We start from the raw sequence: 17,272 nt of genomic DNA on the forward strand, positions 1-17,272 counted from the left end.
TCGAAATATATATATATATATATATATATATATATATATATATATATATATATAATATTTTTAAAAAAAAAATTGAAATATATATTGAACTTTAGTTAAAATTGTTACGATATCAAATTTCGAAAAGGATCTTTTATCCCACTGCCTATTAATAGTGTATTTTAAAGGTATGTATGTGTCTACATGTACATCATAAATATTGCATCATTACAAAATAGTAATGTGTACACGTGGGTGTATACCTTTAAAATACACTATTAAATAGTGTAGGGTAAAAAATTCTCCCTAAAATTTGATATCATATACCAATTTCAATCAAAGTAAAAATATTTTTTAAACCCTTTTTCCTATTTTTTTTCTATGAAAATAACATTAAGACTAAATTACTCTTTACTATCTGTAGTATATGATATAGTAATCACAGTTAATAATTCAAATATTTTCTAAGAATTTGAAGAACTTGTAAAAAAAATAATTATTTAACTTTCAAATAGTAAAACATTCCTATTAAATAGGACAAGGGGATATTAAAACAAGAAATTGACAGGTTAAGTAAATTCCTTTTTCCTATCTTTGGCCATGCATAGCATATTGCACAAAGAGGTACCTATTTTGGCTTGAGGAAATAAAATTCATTGATTTTAAATCGAAGAAGAAATATTCATTTGGTATTTATTTCCGGTAATATATTATGAAAAAGAAAAAACATCGAGTCATTCTATGCAAGCCTTGTCGATGTGGATTATGAGCTAGAGTTTAATTGAATTTGAGCAAATTTCGATATGGCATGTTGAACATCACGTTGAATCTAGACATACTTTCTGCAATGGAGTAAACCCTAACGAATACATTGAGTCAATAATTAAGAGGAGGTGTATGAGACACTCTAGTATAGGATGATACGAAGTTTCACCTTGATAAAGTATAAAAAAATATTAATAGATAAATAAAAATATTTAGTAATGTATTTTAAAACCGTCCAAACTTAGACATAATACTAATAATATTATTAGTAGTTTGGATCATTACAATAAGACTAACTCTAGTTTTTTCCTTTGGGTAATACTATACACTTCCGGTCTCCATAAATTCTGTCGTTTGGATGAGAATTAGTTTTTGTTAAAAAAGAATGTCTCAAATAAATATTTGGTTTTAAATCCTACGTGTTTGGTAATTGTTCTAATATAAATTCTAATATACGGTGAGTATAAAATTTACATTTAGTAAATTACTAAATTATAATATCTGCGAAATACCATACACTATTTATTAAATGACAATTGATGTCATACGTTTCGGATAAGTTTAAAATAATTTTGTAAGTATATACATTTAAGTTTAAATTTTTCAAAACATAAACATTTTTTCGTCTTTAGTAAATATTTAATAAACTGTTATTGTTAGATTTAGTGAATCGTTAAATTCAAATCATTTTACGGTGTTGTAATATATTACAAATATAATAAATTACAGTTAAAAATAAAATGAATAACAAATTAAGCTGAGACGCGGATATATCGTTCTCTTTAAGTAGATTCAAGCCTACTATGACAATAACATACACCGATTCAGGAGTTTCACTGTTGACTTGTCCTCTCCAGGATACAGTAACCCAACAACGAAATACAACTCGAGCAACTAGGAGTTATTTTTGAAGAGCCTAAAGCTCCACAAAAAACATGTTCGTTTTACATATTACTACTCTCTTTTATATAGTGAATATAATTAAAGATTTATAATATATTCTTTGTTCCAACTCTCTCTTTCACTATTATATCTATAATATTATTGTTCACAAAGGAAAAAACATCACTATTTATAAATGAAAAAGTCTTCTATATAATCAATAAACATAACGAAGGATAGTAACATGTGTAAATAAATATGAGTCCGGAGCCTAAAGGGTATAAAATGTTAATAAAATTTCCAAAATGGTATATGAATATTTATTTTAACCAAAAGGGCAAAATCGCTGGAAGGGCAGCGACTTTGCTTGCCGGAAAAAGTAAAATCGCTGCCTTGACAGCGATTTCTAAAATATTTTTTTTAAAATAATTTTTTAATAAATCGCTCCCTAAGGAGCGATTTTCTTAATTTTTCATTTGAAATTTAAAAAAAAAAAATAAAAAAATAGGAGCAAATCGCTGCAAGTAAATTCTGGAGCTACAAATCTACAAAAACAGGTATACACTCTTAAATTTATGAGTAGCTAAACAAATTTATTCCTGAAAATCTCTTGTTAATTATAATTATTTATCATGTTCTAATAATGTTATAATAAGCATCTTTAGAAGGTTTGCTACAGAAATATTCTATGAACAAGTATGCCCAGACTATGCCATCCTAAAGTTGAAACCGGTAGGCAAAGAAGGCCGTTTAGGGGAGTAAACAGAGTTGAGGCGCTGTTAGGGTAACTAATCAAAGAAGAAAGCTGTAGTAGTGACTAGACGAGATGATTATTAAACCATTATTATTACATAATAAGTAAGTATAATTTATTAAGAGGTTGAAAGGAATAAAAATTTTAGCAAAAGTGAATAAAATGAGTACCTATTTAATAGATGATGATGATAACTATAAGATATTACTACTCTATATATTAAAAAATCTTAATACTGACATAAAAAGAGAAATTTATGATAAATTGGTAACATATGAAATAATAGAGATAACAACTCAAGGTTGGACTCAGTTAACCATACAAAGTATACAGGATGAACTTTATTATGATATGTATGATTTATATGATGATATAGATACAGACTAATGATAAATTACGAATATTTACAATATTGGGTAAAAACTATAGAAGATATAGATCTACTTGAGAAATTACTAATAGAAAATCTATTCGATTATTTGAGAACTAGAGAAGTTGAACATCTAGAATATATCACAAATAATGCTAATGAAATACAACGATTAGATCTACTTAAAAGAGAATATTACAGAAAGACATTTTATGAAGGATAATATAATACCAAGCAAAGAAACTAAAATAACAACAAACAATATAGGTAAAAAAATAAGAAAGACATGGAAAAAATTAAGACCCTTATATATAGAATATGAACTATCACAACTAGTCAAAACAAGTAAAAATGAAAAAGATCATTTAATAGATAAAATTTCGAAAACAGAATACAAATATGTTCGCTATTTGAAAAAACAGTATGAACAAAGAAATTTATAAACAACAATTAATAGAAAAAATAATGGAAAAAATAACTGAAAAAGAACAAGAATTACAACATAGAAAAAGAAGATTAGAAGAAAACATATTAGCAGATGTATGTAATAAATCGATACTAGCACAAAGAAAAGATATATCTATGTTAAAATTAGAATTAGATTGTCTTGAATATGAGTTACAACATAATATAATACATAAATTATAATGAATAAAGAAGAATTTGCAGTAGACGAAAAAACATATGAAAATCAAGACGGAATGATAATAAAAATAATATTTTCAAATCTAGGAAGAAGATATAAAAAAATAGGAAATAATCTATACTTAATGTTAGAAAGAGAAACAGCAAAATTAGAAGACAGTTTAACAGCTATGGTAAGAATAACAAAAGAAAATGAAGAAATAGACAGATCAAAAGAAATAGAAAAAATAAAAATACAAGCAAAACAAGAAGTACAATACGTAGAAGAAATAAAAAATACAAGAATAGAAGAACTAGAAAAAGAATTAGCAAAATTAAGATTATTATATGAAGAAAAACAAAAAGCAAAACAAATAGAAAAAGAAAAAGAACTAGAAAAAGAATTAAAAAATAAAATAAACGAAGTACGACAAAAATTAGATGAAGATCTTGAATTAAATGAAATAAATGAAATAGATGAAAATGAAAATGACCAAAAATCGGAAATAAGTGATATAAGTGAAACATATACAGAAATCTTGGAACAGACAAACAAACTAAAGAAATTAGAAATAAATACAGGAGATACAAATAGACCTAGTACATCAGGAGTTAAACCAGAAAATAGTCCAAAAAATAGTCCAAGAAATAGTCCCAGAACTAGTCCTAGAAGGGCACAACCAACTTATTATACAGAAAGTTATCAACAGTCAGATAGAGCTAATACGATATGGAACAGTAGATTAAATAAAAATTGGATACCAAAACCAGCAAATGAACAATATAATTTCTTAGACTTAGATTGTGTAACAGATATAAATAAAGTAATGTTACTATGGACAGGAAATATATCTAAACAACTGATAGATAACAAAATAAATACAACAGAAACACCAAGATATATAGAAAGAACATTTGTAGGAACAGTTAAATTATGGATAGAAAATCTACCCCCAGAAAGTTTAGAAGTACTTAGAAATAATACAAAATTAGATGGATCTTCTTTAGCAACAAATATAGAAATATTAGATAAATACGAATTGACGATAAGAAGTGAATTCGGAGGTATGACCACAGATGTAAAAGAACAAAATAAAGAAAAAATAATAAACAGGCAACTTATGACAAAATTAGCTATATGTAAAATGTGCTTTATAGAAGAATACACTTGCGCATTTAAAGAATATTACTACAAAGCAAAATATAATCTTAATGAAGCAAAAGAAGTAAGACACCAATATTTTACAAAATTACCAGAACCATTTAGTACAAAAGTAATTAAAGATTGGGAGAATGAAGGGCTTACAGATACTTTAGGATCTAGAATAAAATTCTTATCTCAATGGTTTACACAATTATGTGAAAGCCAAAAAGAAAAATTAAAAATGGAAAAAGTATTAAATAAAAACTTATCGTGTTGCAAAAATAAAATGGCACCACAATTTGGATGCACATATAAAAAACAGAAAAGTAAAAGATATAAAAATTACACAAAAAATAAAACTAAGTATAAATATAAACAACCAAGAAGAAGATATTATATAAAAAATTATAAAACAAAAAGACCATATAGACCAAAGAGGAAAATATCCCAATGTACTTGTTACAATTGTGGAAAAATAGGACACATAGCTAAAAATTGTAAATTACCAAAAAACCTAAAAAGAAAACAAATTGCAGAATTAATTATAGACGAAGAAAAATATATGCAAATAGAATACATAGACTATGAATTAAGTGAAAATGATAGTATATACGAAGTATCAGATATAGAAACTGAAAATGAAGAAGAAAATACTAACACAGATAATGATGAAATAAATAAAGAATAATGTCAGAAAGTGAAATAAAAATAATAACTGAAGAAAATTATGAAAATGAAGAAATATCACATCAAAAAATCATATTTGATAACACAATTTTTGAACAGATAAAAGGAAAAGAATTAGATTTAAGCGTTGAAAAGATACTTGAAACATCCTTATTAAAAAATATTTTTAAAAGGCGAAAAGAAGAATATTATGTAGTTAGTCAGAAAGAACATGCCATAGATTGTAAATATACAAGTGGAAAAGCATATATACCTATAATAAACAAAAGAATAATAAATAAAGAAATACAAAATATAAAAAATAAAGCAGATATAAAATATGTACATTTAGGAGGAACAGAAATACTGATAAAAGCTTGTTTCAGAGAAGGAATAGATACACCTATTGAAATATATCTAGCAGATGACAGAATAATACATCCTATAGAAAAAAGCGTAATCAGTGCAGTTAGAGGAAATTTAATATACCAAAAATTTAAATTCATAATAAGTGCTAATTACACAGTAGCATTAACAGATACAAACATAGATAAATCATTAGTACTATATTGGAAATTATCAGGAATAAAGTTAGCACCAGGAAGTAAAATATTTACAGCAAGATGTAAAAATCTATATATATTAACCACAAAACATAAAATAACAGCAAGAAATAAAATTGATAAAATAAAAATAGAAAATCCTTTCGAAAAAATAATTACTGTAATAGACAATAATGACTACAGCTATAAAGAAATTGACATGGAAGAAGATTTAGAAATAGTAAAAGAAAGATTAAGTACTTCAAGCGTACCAAATACACTAACAAGAGCTACCTCATCAAGAATGAGTACATCTAAAAGAAAATATGAAATGCCCCAAGAATTATTAGAAGAAATAACACCTAACCACTATTTTATAACAGGAATAATGGATCAAAGAAAATATAAAATCTTAATAAATACAGGACAAGAAGAAAATCATATAACAAGAGAACTAGTATTAGAAGAAGAAATTATAAAAACAGGACACACATACCCTGGATTACCCAGTGAAATAATAAACACAAACGAAGAAACAACAGAAAAAGAAATAATTATAGGAGGAATTCCATTAAAATTACAATTTAAAATATACGAAGGAAATTATAATATCACGTTAGGAATAAAATGGTTAGAAAAAGTTAAGCCATACAAAATAGAAAATGAACAATTAACAATAACTTGTCAAAATAAGAAAATAATCATAAAAAGAACAAAATGAATAATGAAAATATTTATTCTTGCGAAAATTATTGTAGAAGGATATTACAACAGATATTATACACCTATGATAGATACAGGAGCAGAAGCAAACATATGTAAATATAATTGTCTACCAGAAGATAAATGGGAAAAACTAAAAACACCTATGGTAGTAACAGGATTTAATAATGAAGGAAGTATGATAAAATACAAAGCAAAAAATATAAAGATACAAATATGGGATAAAATACTAATAATAGAAGAAATCTATAATTTTGAGTTCACAACAAAAGATATGTTACTAGGAATGCCATTTTTAGATAAATTTTACCCACATATAATAACAAAAACACACTGGTGGCTTACTACACCATGTGGCAATAAAATAGGAGCAAAAAGGGTAAAAAATAAACAACGAAAAGCTATGGAATGGATAAAAGGTAGTGAAAAAATAAACCAAGAAATGAAAAATATAGATAAAGAACAAGAAACGCAATTGGAAATAATCATATTTACAATAGACAGAGTTCAAATAATTAATGAACAACTAAAACAACTATACAATGAAGACCCATTACAAGGATGGGAAAAACATAAAACAAAGGTAAAAATTGAGCTAATAGACGAAAATAGCATAATAACACAGAAACCGTTAAAATATAATTTCGATGATTTACAAGAATTTAAAATACATATAAATGAATTACTGGAAAAGAATTATATACAGGAAAGTAACAGTAAGCACACAAGTCCAGCATTTATAGTTATAAAACACAGTGAACAAAAAAGAGGTAAAAGTAGAATGGTTATAGATTACAGAAATCTAAACGCCAAAACTAAAACATACAACTACCCAATACCAAATAAAATACTTAAAATAAGACAGATACAAGGATATAACTATTTTAGTAAATTTGACTGTAAATCAGGATTTTACCATCTAAAACTAGAAGAAGAATCTAAACAATTAACAGCATTTACAGTACCACAAGGATTTTATGAATGGAATGTATTACCATTTGGATATAAAAATGCACCAGGTAGATATCAACATTTTATGGATAACTGTTTTAACCAACTAGAAAATTGTGTTATATATATAGATGATATATTATTATATTCTAAAACACAAGATGAACATATAAGATTATTAGAAAAATTTATACATATAATCAAACACTCAGGTATAAGCTTAAGTAAAAGTAAAGCAGAAATTATGAAACCACAGATAGAATTTCTAGGAATACAAATAGATAAAAATGGAATAAAAATGCAAACTCACATAGTACAAAAAATAATTACTATAGATGAAAATATAGATACAAAAAAGAAATTACAATCATTCTTAGGATTAGTAAATCAAGTAAGAGAATATATACCAAAATTAGCAGAACATTTAAAACCATTATACAAAAAACTCAAAAAAGATATTGAATATCATTTTGACAACAAAGATAAAGAACACATAAAAAATATTAAAAAATTATGCAAAAAATTACCAAAATTATATTTTCCTGATGAAAGTAGAACATTCACATATATAATTGAAACAGATTCAAGCGATCACAGTTATGGAGGAGTACTAAAATATAAATATGACAAAGAAAAGATAGAACACCATTGCAGGTATTGCTCAGGATCATATACTGAGGCACAAACAAAATGGGAAATAAACAGAAAGGAATTATTTGCATTATATAAATGTTTATTAGCATTTGAACCATATATAGTTTACAATAAATTTATTGTAAGAACAGATAACACACAGGTAAAATGGTGGATAACAAAAAAGTTAGATGATTCAGTTACAACAAAAGAAATAAGGAGATTAGTATTGAATATATTAAATTTTACATTTACAATTGAAATTATAAAAACTGATGAAAATCTCGTTGCAGATTACCTATCAAGAAAAAGGAACACAAACTGAACCAGATACAACAGAAGAAATACTCAAAGCTATTAATACACTTTCTACGAAGGTGGATAGTATGGGAAAAGAGTTACAAAATCTAAAAGCTAATAGTCAGCAGCATGACTATAAATATGCGGAGCTACGCCAACATACAGAGTTACGTCGATCGGAAGACGCTAAAATTCCAGAGCTACAAGGAGACGATGGGAAACTCCAAAAAACCCTTAACATTTGTTTAAATGCAGCTACAGCCAGCACATCTACAGCAGGACAACCTACAAAAAATGAGGAGACTAAAATAAAATACACAAATACAAACTTGAATAAGTTATTCTCAAAACCGTATACACCTCAAAGTACCCAGAAAGATATATTCATACCACCACAAATAAATACCTACAAAGCCAGCCTAGATTCAGATAAACAAACATATAACCACATTACCAGAATGTATATAGAAAATATATACAAAGTACAGACTTTTCTAAACAAAAACCCTAAAGCCAAAAATACGAGAAACCCTGAACAAGACTACATAACCCAACATCTACAAGGATACAATAAACTAATTGCACAACCAGGAACGAATCCAAACCTAGTAGCAACTTGCTACAATTACGGACTAATAAGCACAGTATATACTATTACTGGAGACGAAGTAGCTAAAATACCTGAGCTACATAAGGCACTTCTGCAATATAAAAGAATAACTAAAGGAACTTTATTTTATATAAAGTTCTACTCAGCAACAGCAGAGATACTATATGAAGAAATTAAACCTACAATACAAGTTATTAAGATAGGTTTAACCAGAGATATGATAATACCAGAAAAAATAGATATACAAGAAGAGATACAGAAGGTGGATATCCCAAATTTTTATGCAAACAAAAGAACTATTGGGATAGCTACTATATTAAATGAGTTATCAAACAATTACCTAAATGAAAATGCAATTTGGAGTTATTACAACAGAGATCAAACAATGATATACTCCAATTGTAAAGATATAAGAGTAGCAGATATGGAAGAAGTACGACAATGGATATTAAGTCTACTGAAACCAGAACAAATACCTACAACAAGGGCTATCAGGAAAAATTTCATTTCTCAAGATTTGATGACCAGATATTGCAAACTGATCGGACAAAAGTATCCAGACCATCTATGTTCAAAATGCAATGGCGAAGATAACTATGTCCCGGGAGTACAACTGGAGTAAACTAAGGAGAAGAAGATAAGACATAAAGATATGTGTACAAATTAGTCATAATCATTGTCGGCCATATATAAAAATGTAAAGGCCATTAAATAAAATAGAATATAGTATGTCGGCCATTTGGCCAAAGTTTATTTTGTTTTCTTGTAAAAAAGTCGTAAAGTAAATAGTGTCAGTGTAAATAGTAAGAGTCAAGTTACTGTGTAAATAGTAAAGGTCAAGTAACTGTGTAAATAGTAAAGGCCAATCGTCTTTTAGCAAAGATGAAAGGTCATTATGTATGTGTATATAAGAGGCATTTGCCTTCATAAATAAAACATCAGTCTTCCACTACTCTCTTCTCTCTACAATTATTCCTCTTTAACGCTTCCACCCAAAATTGGTCTCCAATTTTCTTTTATATTTTTTTAAATCAATTTTTTAGAAAAATTTTGATTGCTACTTATTTTAAAAAATTATAAAAAAAAATTATTTTGGAATAAGTAGTAGAAAATTTTAAAATTAAAATTTCTTTAAAAAATTTAAAATTTAATTTTAAAAATTATTTAAAAAAATTAAAAAATTGATTGGAAAAATAAAAAGAAATTAAAAAAATTGATTGGAAAAAATTAAAAAAAATTTGGAGACAAACTAAGAGCAAATCGCTGCAAGGGCAGCGATTTGTCTCCAATTTTTTTTTTTCAATCCATTTTTTTTATTTTTCAAATCAATTTTTTTAATTTTTTTTTACAATTTTTAAAATTAAATTTTAAATTTTTTAAAGAAATTTTAATTTTAAATTTTTCTACTACTTATTCCAAAATAATTTTTTTTTAATAATTTTTAAAAATAAGTAGCAATCAAATTTTTTCTAAAAAATTGATTTAAAAAAATATAAAAGAAAATTGGAGACAAATCGCTGCACTTGCAGCGATTTGCTCCTATTTATTTTTATTTTTTTTTAATTTCAAATAAAAAATTAAGAAAATCGCTCCCTAGGGAGCGATTTATTAAAAAATTATTTAAAAAAAATATTTTAGAAATCGCTGCCAAGGCAGCGATTTTACTTTTTCCGGCAAGCAAAGTCGCTGCCCTTCCAGCGATTTTGCCCTTTTGGTTAAAATAAATATTCATATACCATTTTGAAATTTTTATTAACATTTTATACCCTTTAGGCTCCGGACTCAAATAAATATGATACCTATTACATAAAATTATGAAAATTTGAAAGTGAACGTTAATATCAATATCGAATATGGAGTAAAAAGAAGAAAGAAAATTGTCTTTCAAGGTCTATAGATATTGATTTGCTAGTAAAGCTCAAAATCAGTTGTACATCTTTCCCTTTCAAATTAATATAAATATTTTTTGAAACAAAGCAAAGGCTCTTACCTCATCCCTAGCCTTCAACAATTCTTGAAAAGTACGTACATTCCCCTTTTCTTACGGGTAATCATAATGTATCCTATAGTATTAGTATTAGTAGATAAATATAATATATTATAATTTTGCCATAGCTAGCTTTCCCAATATCTCTAAAGATTTTCCTCACATCATCTTTAGACATCTCTACTTTTTTATTTTCTTTTTATTATTCCTTTCGTTTCATATTATTTTTTAATTTATACTCAATATATGATATTACGAAGCTTTAAATTTAAGTATTATAATTTTATACAGTTATTGTTTCCTTCAGTTCTAATTACTTATTCATATTTCTTTTTGAGTTATCCTTAATTATTTGTTCATATTTTTTTTGAGTTATCCTTAATTACTTGTTCATTTTGATAAATCAAGAAAGAATAATTTTTTTTAATCTATTATACCTTCAATTAATTATTTTAATAAAGGTAGAACTTCTTGAAAATCTTAAGTTTTTAATGTCTACTTCATAATTAATGGGGTCAAATGGTAAACTCACTATGTCAATAATTATTCTCTTAATAAGTGTGTTAATTTAGAAACGGACAAGTAATTAAAGACCGAGAAAGTAGTTGATAGTTAAAGAAAGTAATAATACTTTCTAAATTAGTTAAAATAGACAAATAAACTGAGACGTTTATTTTTTATTTAGGGGCAAGTAAAATGAAATGAAAGGAATAGTTGTTTACATTACTAATAGTAATTATTTTGATACAAAGGCCAAGTAAAATAAAATATTATACGGAGTAATATTAGATAAAAGGAGTGGTGAATCATATCTTATTTTTTAAAAATTATCTATAACTATTTTGTACCCTTTATTCTTAGTACTTACAACGAGTAAAATGAATCGAATGAGCACAAATTGTGTTTGTAGCTTTCTTGTCAATTAATTCCTAGAAAGAGACTATCAAACCAAATGCCAAAAAAAAAGAGAAATAAAACTGGACACAAACTTTATATGCACTGTTGTGAATGATATTTTTAAAAGAAAAAAACAACAACAACTTTTTATTTTTTTATGCATGTGAAGGAAGTATGACTTACTAAACTTGGATATTCCCACATATTCATAATATATGGCCATATATAGTGGTCCATTGAAGGAGAAATATTTAATGTACTATACTTTTTTTTCTTAAAGTTTTCACACTTTTGTTGAGTTTTAGTGTGGAGTGTTCTAGGTAGGTGGCTACAACTTTAATGCACTCTAAAGTTTTGAACTTGGACCACTTCCTAAATTGATTATTTCTTTTTTCTTTTTCCTTTCGTTGTCAGGTGTTTAATATTTGTATTGAAATTATAGTATTTTGACTTTGTACGGAGTAAAATTTCTATTTGAATTTAAAATCTCTAATTAATAAATAAAGCAATCTCACACCAAATGATAATTATATCTTTCGTTTTATGTTCTAGATGAATTTTTACTATTTATATTTCTTTCTAATAAATGTATTAAGTTGACTGGAAGTTCTTGTAACAGGCCGGGACCATATACCATTTGTTCCCAACAAGTTCTATCAGCGGTCAATATATAGAGGACAATTTTCACATATAGTAAATATAAAATTTTTAGTTTTATATGATGATAAATTTTTCAAAATTGCATTTCGTTGCAAAATTGTAGTTTGCTATGGATGAATCATTGTTTGATGAATTCTAGAACTAGTGTATTTATACAGTCTAAAAGAAATTGTATAAAGTAAAGAGAAAAGAGAAGACATTTGTTTGTAAACTACGAATGAATCGCTGTTTGGTGAATTGTATAGTTAGTATATTTATACAGTGCAGAAAAAATTGTATAAAGTAAAGAGAAAACATCTGTTTGTATATTTATATAGTGAAGATTCGTCCATAGTTTGAATGTATGATTCTGTATATATACATTATACAAATAAATTTTAATTTATATATGTCTATAAGTTTGTGCAACTATATGTCTAAATGAAGATTATACAAAAGTATCTTTATACAAATGCAAAAACTTATACAAATCAATTGTATAATTTATGTATGTATAAAACGAGAAAGAGAACAACACAATATAAAATTGGGCAGAGAAACATTTGCATTGTATAATTATAAGTGTATATTACAAAGATATATGTATTTGTATGTGTATATACAATTTTTCTCGCTTTATGCAATTTTCGCTCCATTGTATAAAGCGAGAGAGGCAAGAGACTGGGAACAGCGAAAAAGGGAGAATGGCGAGCGAAAATGTGAGAGAGAGAGACGACTGACAAATAGTTTTATATGGAATACAAATAAATCAACCGCTGACTACTATATTTATTTTACATTATTAGTTTACCATTTTACATAATTTTCTTTATTATATATGGTGTATTTAGTATTTATGTTTGGTTCAAAAGTATATATGTTTTCACATAATTAATCAAGAAAATATTTGTAATAATTTTTTTCAAACTTGGTATAATTTAGATAAGTGATTTCTTACCTAACTAAGAAATCATAATTAAATAAGTATTACTTAAGTAAAAAATATTCTAATAAAAAGATTCCTTATTTTTTTATATAGTGTAATTAAACTAAAAATAGATAATTATATATAATAACAAACTAATAACCTAAAATAAATGAAGTAGATACTGTTTGATTTAATTGTGCCCCATAGCAGACGTTTGCCAAAGTTTGCTAGTCGCCTCTCTCCCAAAACTCTCGCTCGCTACTCTCTTATTCTCGCTCGCCACTCTCCCTCTTCTCGCCTCTCTCGCTTTATACAACAGAAGTGTATATATTGTGTTTTCGTTTTGTATAAAGCGAGAGAAAATTGTATATACATATGCAAAAACATATATCTTCGTGCTATACACTTAATTATACAATTTACAAATATTTTACTTCGATTTAATTGTATACAGATGCAAATTTTATACAAAGCGAATTATACAATTGTAGTGAAATACAATTTTCTCTTGCTAAATACAACAGAAGTGTATAAATTGTGTTTCTGTTTATAAAGCAAGAGAAAAACATATATCTTCTTCCTATACACTTATAATTATACAATATACAAACATTTTACTTTGATCCAATTGTATGCAAAGCAAATTTTATACAGATATTGCAGCGAAATAGGCCAGCTAATTATACAATTGCGCATTATACAATTGCAGTGAAATAGGCCAGCAAATTATACAATTGCAGCGAAATACGCCAGCGAATTATACAATTTAGGCCAGCGAATCATACAATTGTATATGTATAGCGAGGACAGCGAATTATACAATTGTATATGTATAGCGAATTATACAGTTATATGTTATGCTATGGAACACAATTATTTAAACTTTGCTATAGCATACATATATGAGTTTTTTGTTTACTTTATGTGAAAGTTGCCCAACTAAAAATACCTTGTAAATTGTAATATGGATCGGAGAGAGTATCGAGTGATTTATCAAAGAGTTTAATTTTCACACCATAAAGGGAAATTCATAGTGTCATACTCATACCTGATTATGTGCTACAACAAATTCTTATTTACATTGATCATGAATCATGGTCAATATATTAATTAATATTATAAAGAGAACTTACGAAATTTTGTTTAAGTTTTATATTATGTTGGGATTGAAAATCCATCTGTTCTAATTGAAAAACATTGGAATTTTTCCTTGGCGTAGGCAGAACTTTTAAGAGTTGAAGTCTTTTATATATCTATATAAAAATTGATCAAAGAATTAAAGATAAAATAACTTTTTTTTAACAATACCCATTAATTTATTAGTGAAGTTTGAACAAGATAATATGTATGCAGACTTTAACATTACTTACATTTATAGAGTAGAACTGTAGGAGGAGTATTTCCAATAGATAATAAAATTTTAAATATTTTAAATTCGGGTTGTCCTTTTATAAACAAAAAGATGTGATTTTTGTTGACAATAGTAATTTTCATATGAAGCAAGAAATGAAATTTCTTCTGATAATTTTCATCGTTCTTTAGTTATATTTTAATTTTTATTGTTTTCTCACACAATAGATCAAATTATATACAATTTCAAGTGTTCAATTGCTATGTAACATTCACATTGATGTTACTTATATATACTGTTCATATGTAAAGTACTATTCTAACGGGTTACTTTGTTATCAGTCATGGATACTCCCCATGTGAGATGCTAGCAATTGAGTGTGATACACTATATATACCTCATATAATCAAAATAAGATGAGAAATATATGTATATAATTAATTAAATTTTTCTTGTTTATTTCAAAAGCTTATAGTTGATTTTGATAAATAATTCACCATACGAACGATTCACAGTAATTTGGATTTATTCTATTTCTTTTTTTTTTTCTCAAAGGTTCCCTCAAGGGGCTTCAATAGATAAGTCAAAGGAGCATGGAGGGGGGTGAAACCTGACCTCCGCAATACAACACTAGGAGTGAGGGACATCCTTACTCTCTAACTTATCAAAATAAAAGGAAAGAAAAAAAAGGAGGAGGGTTGCTCCTTGTTACATAAGCTTACAAAAAAATCTAGAATTCATAAATTAGAAGCAACCAAACAAAATTTAACCAGGGTCGAATATGAAGTTTCCCTTCTTCACTCAAATTCTAAAGTTGGGCTTGCCAACTACATCATTATTCAAGGTGGAAGTAACCTTGGAAGGAAGATTTATGGCCTCTGTGAAGAAGGTAGTTGTTTTGCAATGTTCAGCCATATTAGCGAGCAAATCAGCGGTAGTATTACCTTCTCTGAAGGTGTGAATGAAAGAGAAGTCACCAAGTGAACTCATGGATTGAATTTGCTTAATATCATCTTTCATATGCCAAGGGGAATCGATCATACCTTTAACCATCTGAATAATCAATAGGGAGTCAGATTCAACAGTAACCCTGTGAAAATCATGATCTAGACACCATCTTAGGCCAGTTTTTAAAGCTAGTGCCTCAGCTGAATTATTTGAGCAAAAGCCAAAATAGGCACTGAAAGCCATAATCATTTGTCCAGCATGATCCCTAAGTACTCCTCCACCTCCAGCACTTCCAGGATTTCCTTTACTACAACCATCCACATTCAATTTTAGCTCATTGTAGTTTGGTCTCTTCCATTTCACCAATTTAATTTCAAGCTTTGGTGTGATATGATCTATGAGATGAGAGATACTGATAATAGAAGGTGAAAGTGGAAGTTCAGGAAATTGAGAATTAATAATCAAATAGAGGAGGTTGGAGATTTGATCAATGATTCTAGAATAGGAATTCTAACACCTTCATGTTTGAAATTGCACCTATTATTCTATTTCTTCAAAGCTTTGTTTTAATAATAGTAATATTTATTTGTACAATTTATATTACCTAACTTGAGGTACACTTGTCGAAAAACGAATATCTATAAACTTCAATAAATATAATAGTGTACTTCTATTCATGAGAATGTCATCTTGCCTAAATTTTTAACTTCAATTCCTTTTGAACAAATTGAATAGACCAGCTCAAACCAATATATAGCTTGATTTTGTCAAAAGGAGAAAAAAAACCAAAAAAAAAAACTAATTAAGATGCTCTAGATGATCCTAATAATATAAAGACATGGCCTTGAAATTATTCTATCAGGCCTAAAATTTAGACTCACTCAACAACACAACATAATTATCTTTCTGGAGCAGAATACAAATATATTCCATAATAAAAAAATAGTTTAAATTCTGAATTTGTTTCTGGCTAGTCGAGGAGGTTGATTCGAAGATAGGTTTGATACAACATTAATGGCAACTAAATTGATAAGAAGAAGATATGAAATGGCTAAAACAATTATGCTTGCTCTAAATACAAGTGGGTTGAGCCGACTGTTTTCTTTCACACACAAAAAATAGCTAGCCTGGTATGGTATGTAAAATGTCAAAGCCTGTATGGTTTAGCCCGGATGGTGTAGACTAGCCCATATTGACAACTCTAATAGTGAAACTAAAATTTTTATCTCTAGTTATCAAAATTGTATTATATAGCTGCCAAATATATTTTTCTTTTATTCATATTACAAACATTCTGTAATATTTATTTAATACAAACAATTATGCTATTGCAGCGATTTTGCTTTTTTCGGCAAGCGAAATCACTGTTCTTCTAGCGATTTTGCCCTTTTGGTTAAAATAAAAATTCATATAGTATTTTGGAATTTTATTAACATTTTATACCCTTTAGACTCCGAACTTTTATTTCGTTAGTTGTGTCATTTTAATTTTTTTATATAATAATCTACACTCATTTAATTGTCTATATATTAATTTTGTTATATATATATATATATATATATATATATATATATATATA

The 17,272-nt window shown here is 26.9% G+C and overlaps 1 protein-coding gene across 1 annotated transcript; it reads left to right on the plus strand.

Moving 5' to 3' along the window:
• The first annotated feature begins 2,156 nt into the window (after nucleotides 1-2,156).
• Nucleotides 2,157-9,930, plus strand: LOC114076071. Its single transcript, XM_027914479.1, has 2 exons — nucleotides 2,157-2,183; nucleotides 8,327-9,930. The coding sequence occupies exon 2, from the start codon at nucleotides 8,420-8,422 to the stop codon at nucleotides 9,563-9,565; it is 1,146 nt and encodes a 381-aa protein (XP_027770280.1). The 5' UTR covers nucleotides 2,157-2,183; nucleotides 8,327-8,419; the 3' UTR covers nucleotides 9,566-9,930.
• Nucleotides 9,931-17,272: the final 7,342 nt, after the last annotated feature.

This window comes from Solanum pennellii, chromosome 2, assembly GCF_001406875.1.
Source record: "Solanum pennellii chromosome 2, SPENNV200".
Lineage (NCBI taxonomy): Eukaryota > Viridiplantae > Streptophyta > Magnoliopsida > Solanales > Solanaceae > Solanum > Solanum pennellii.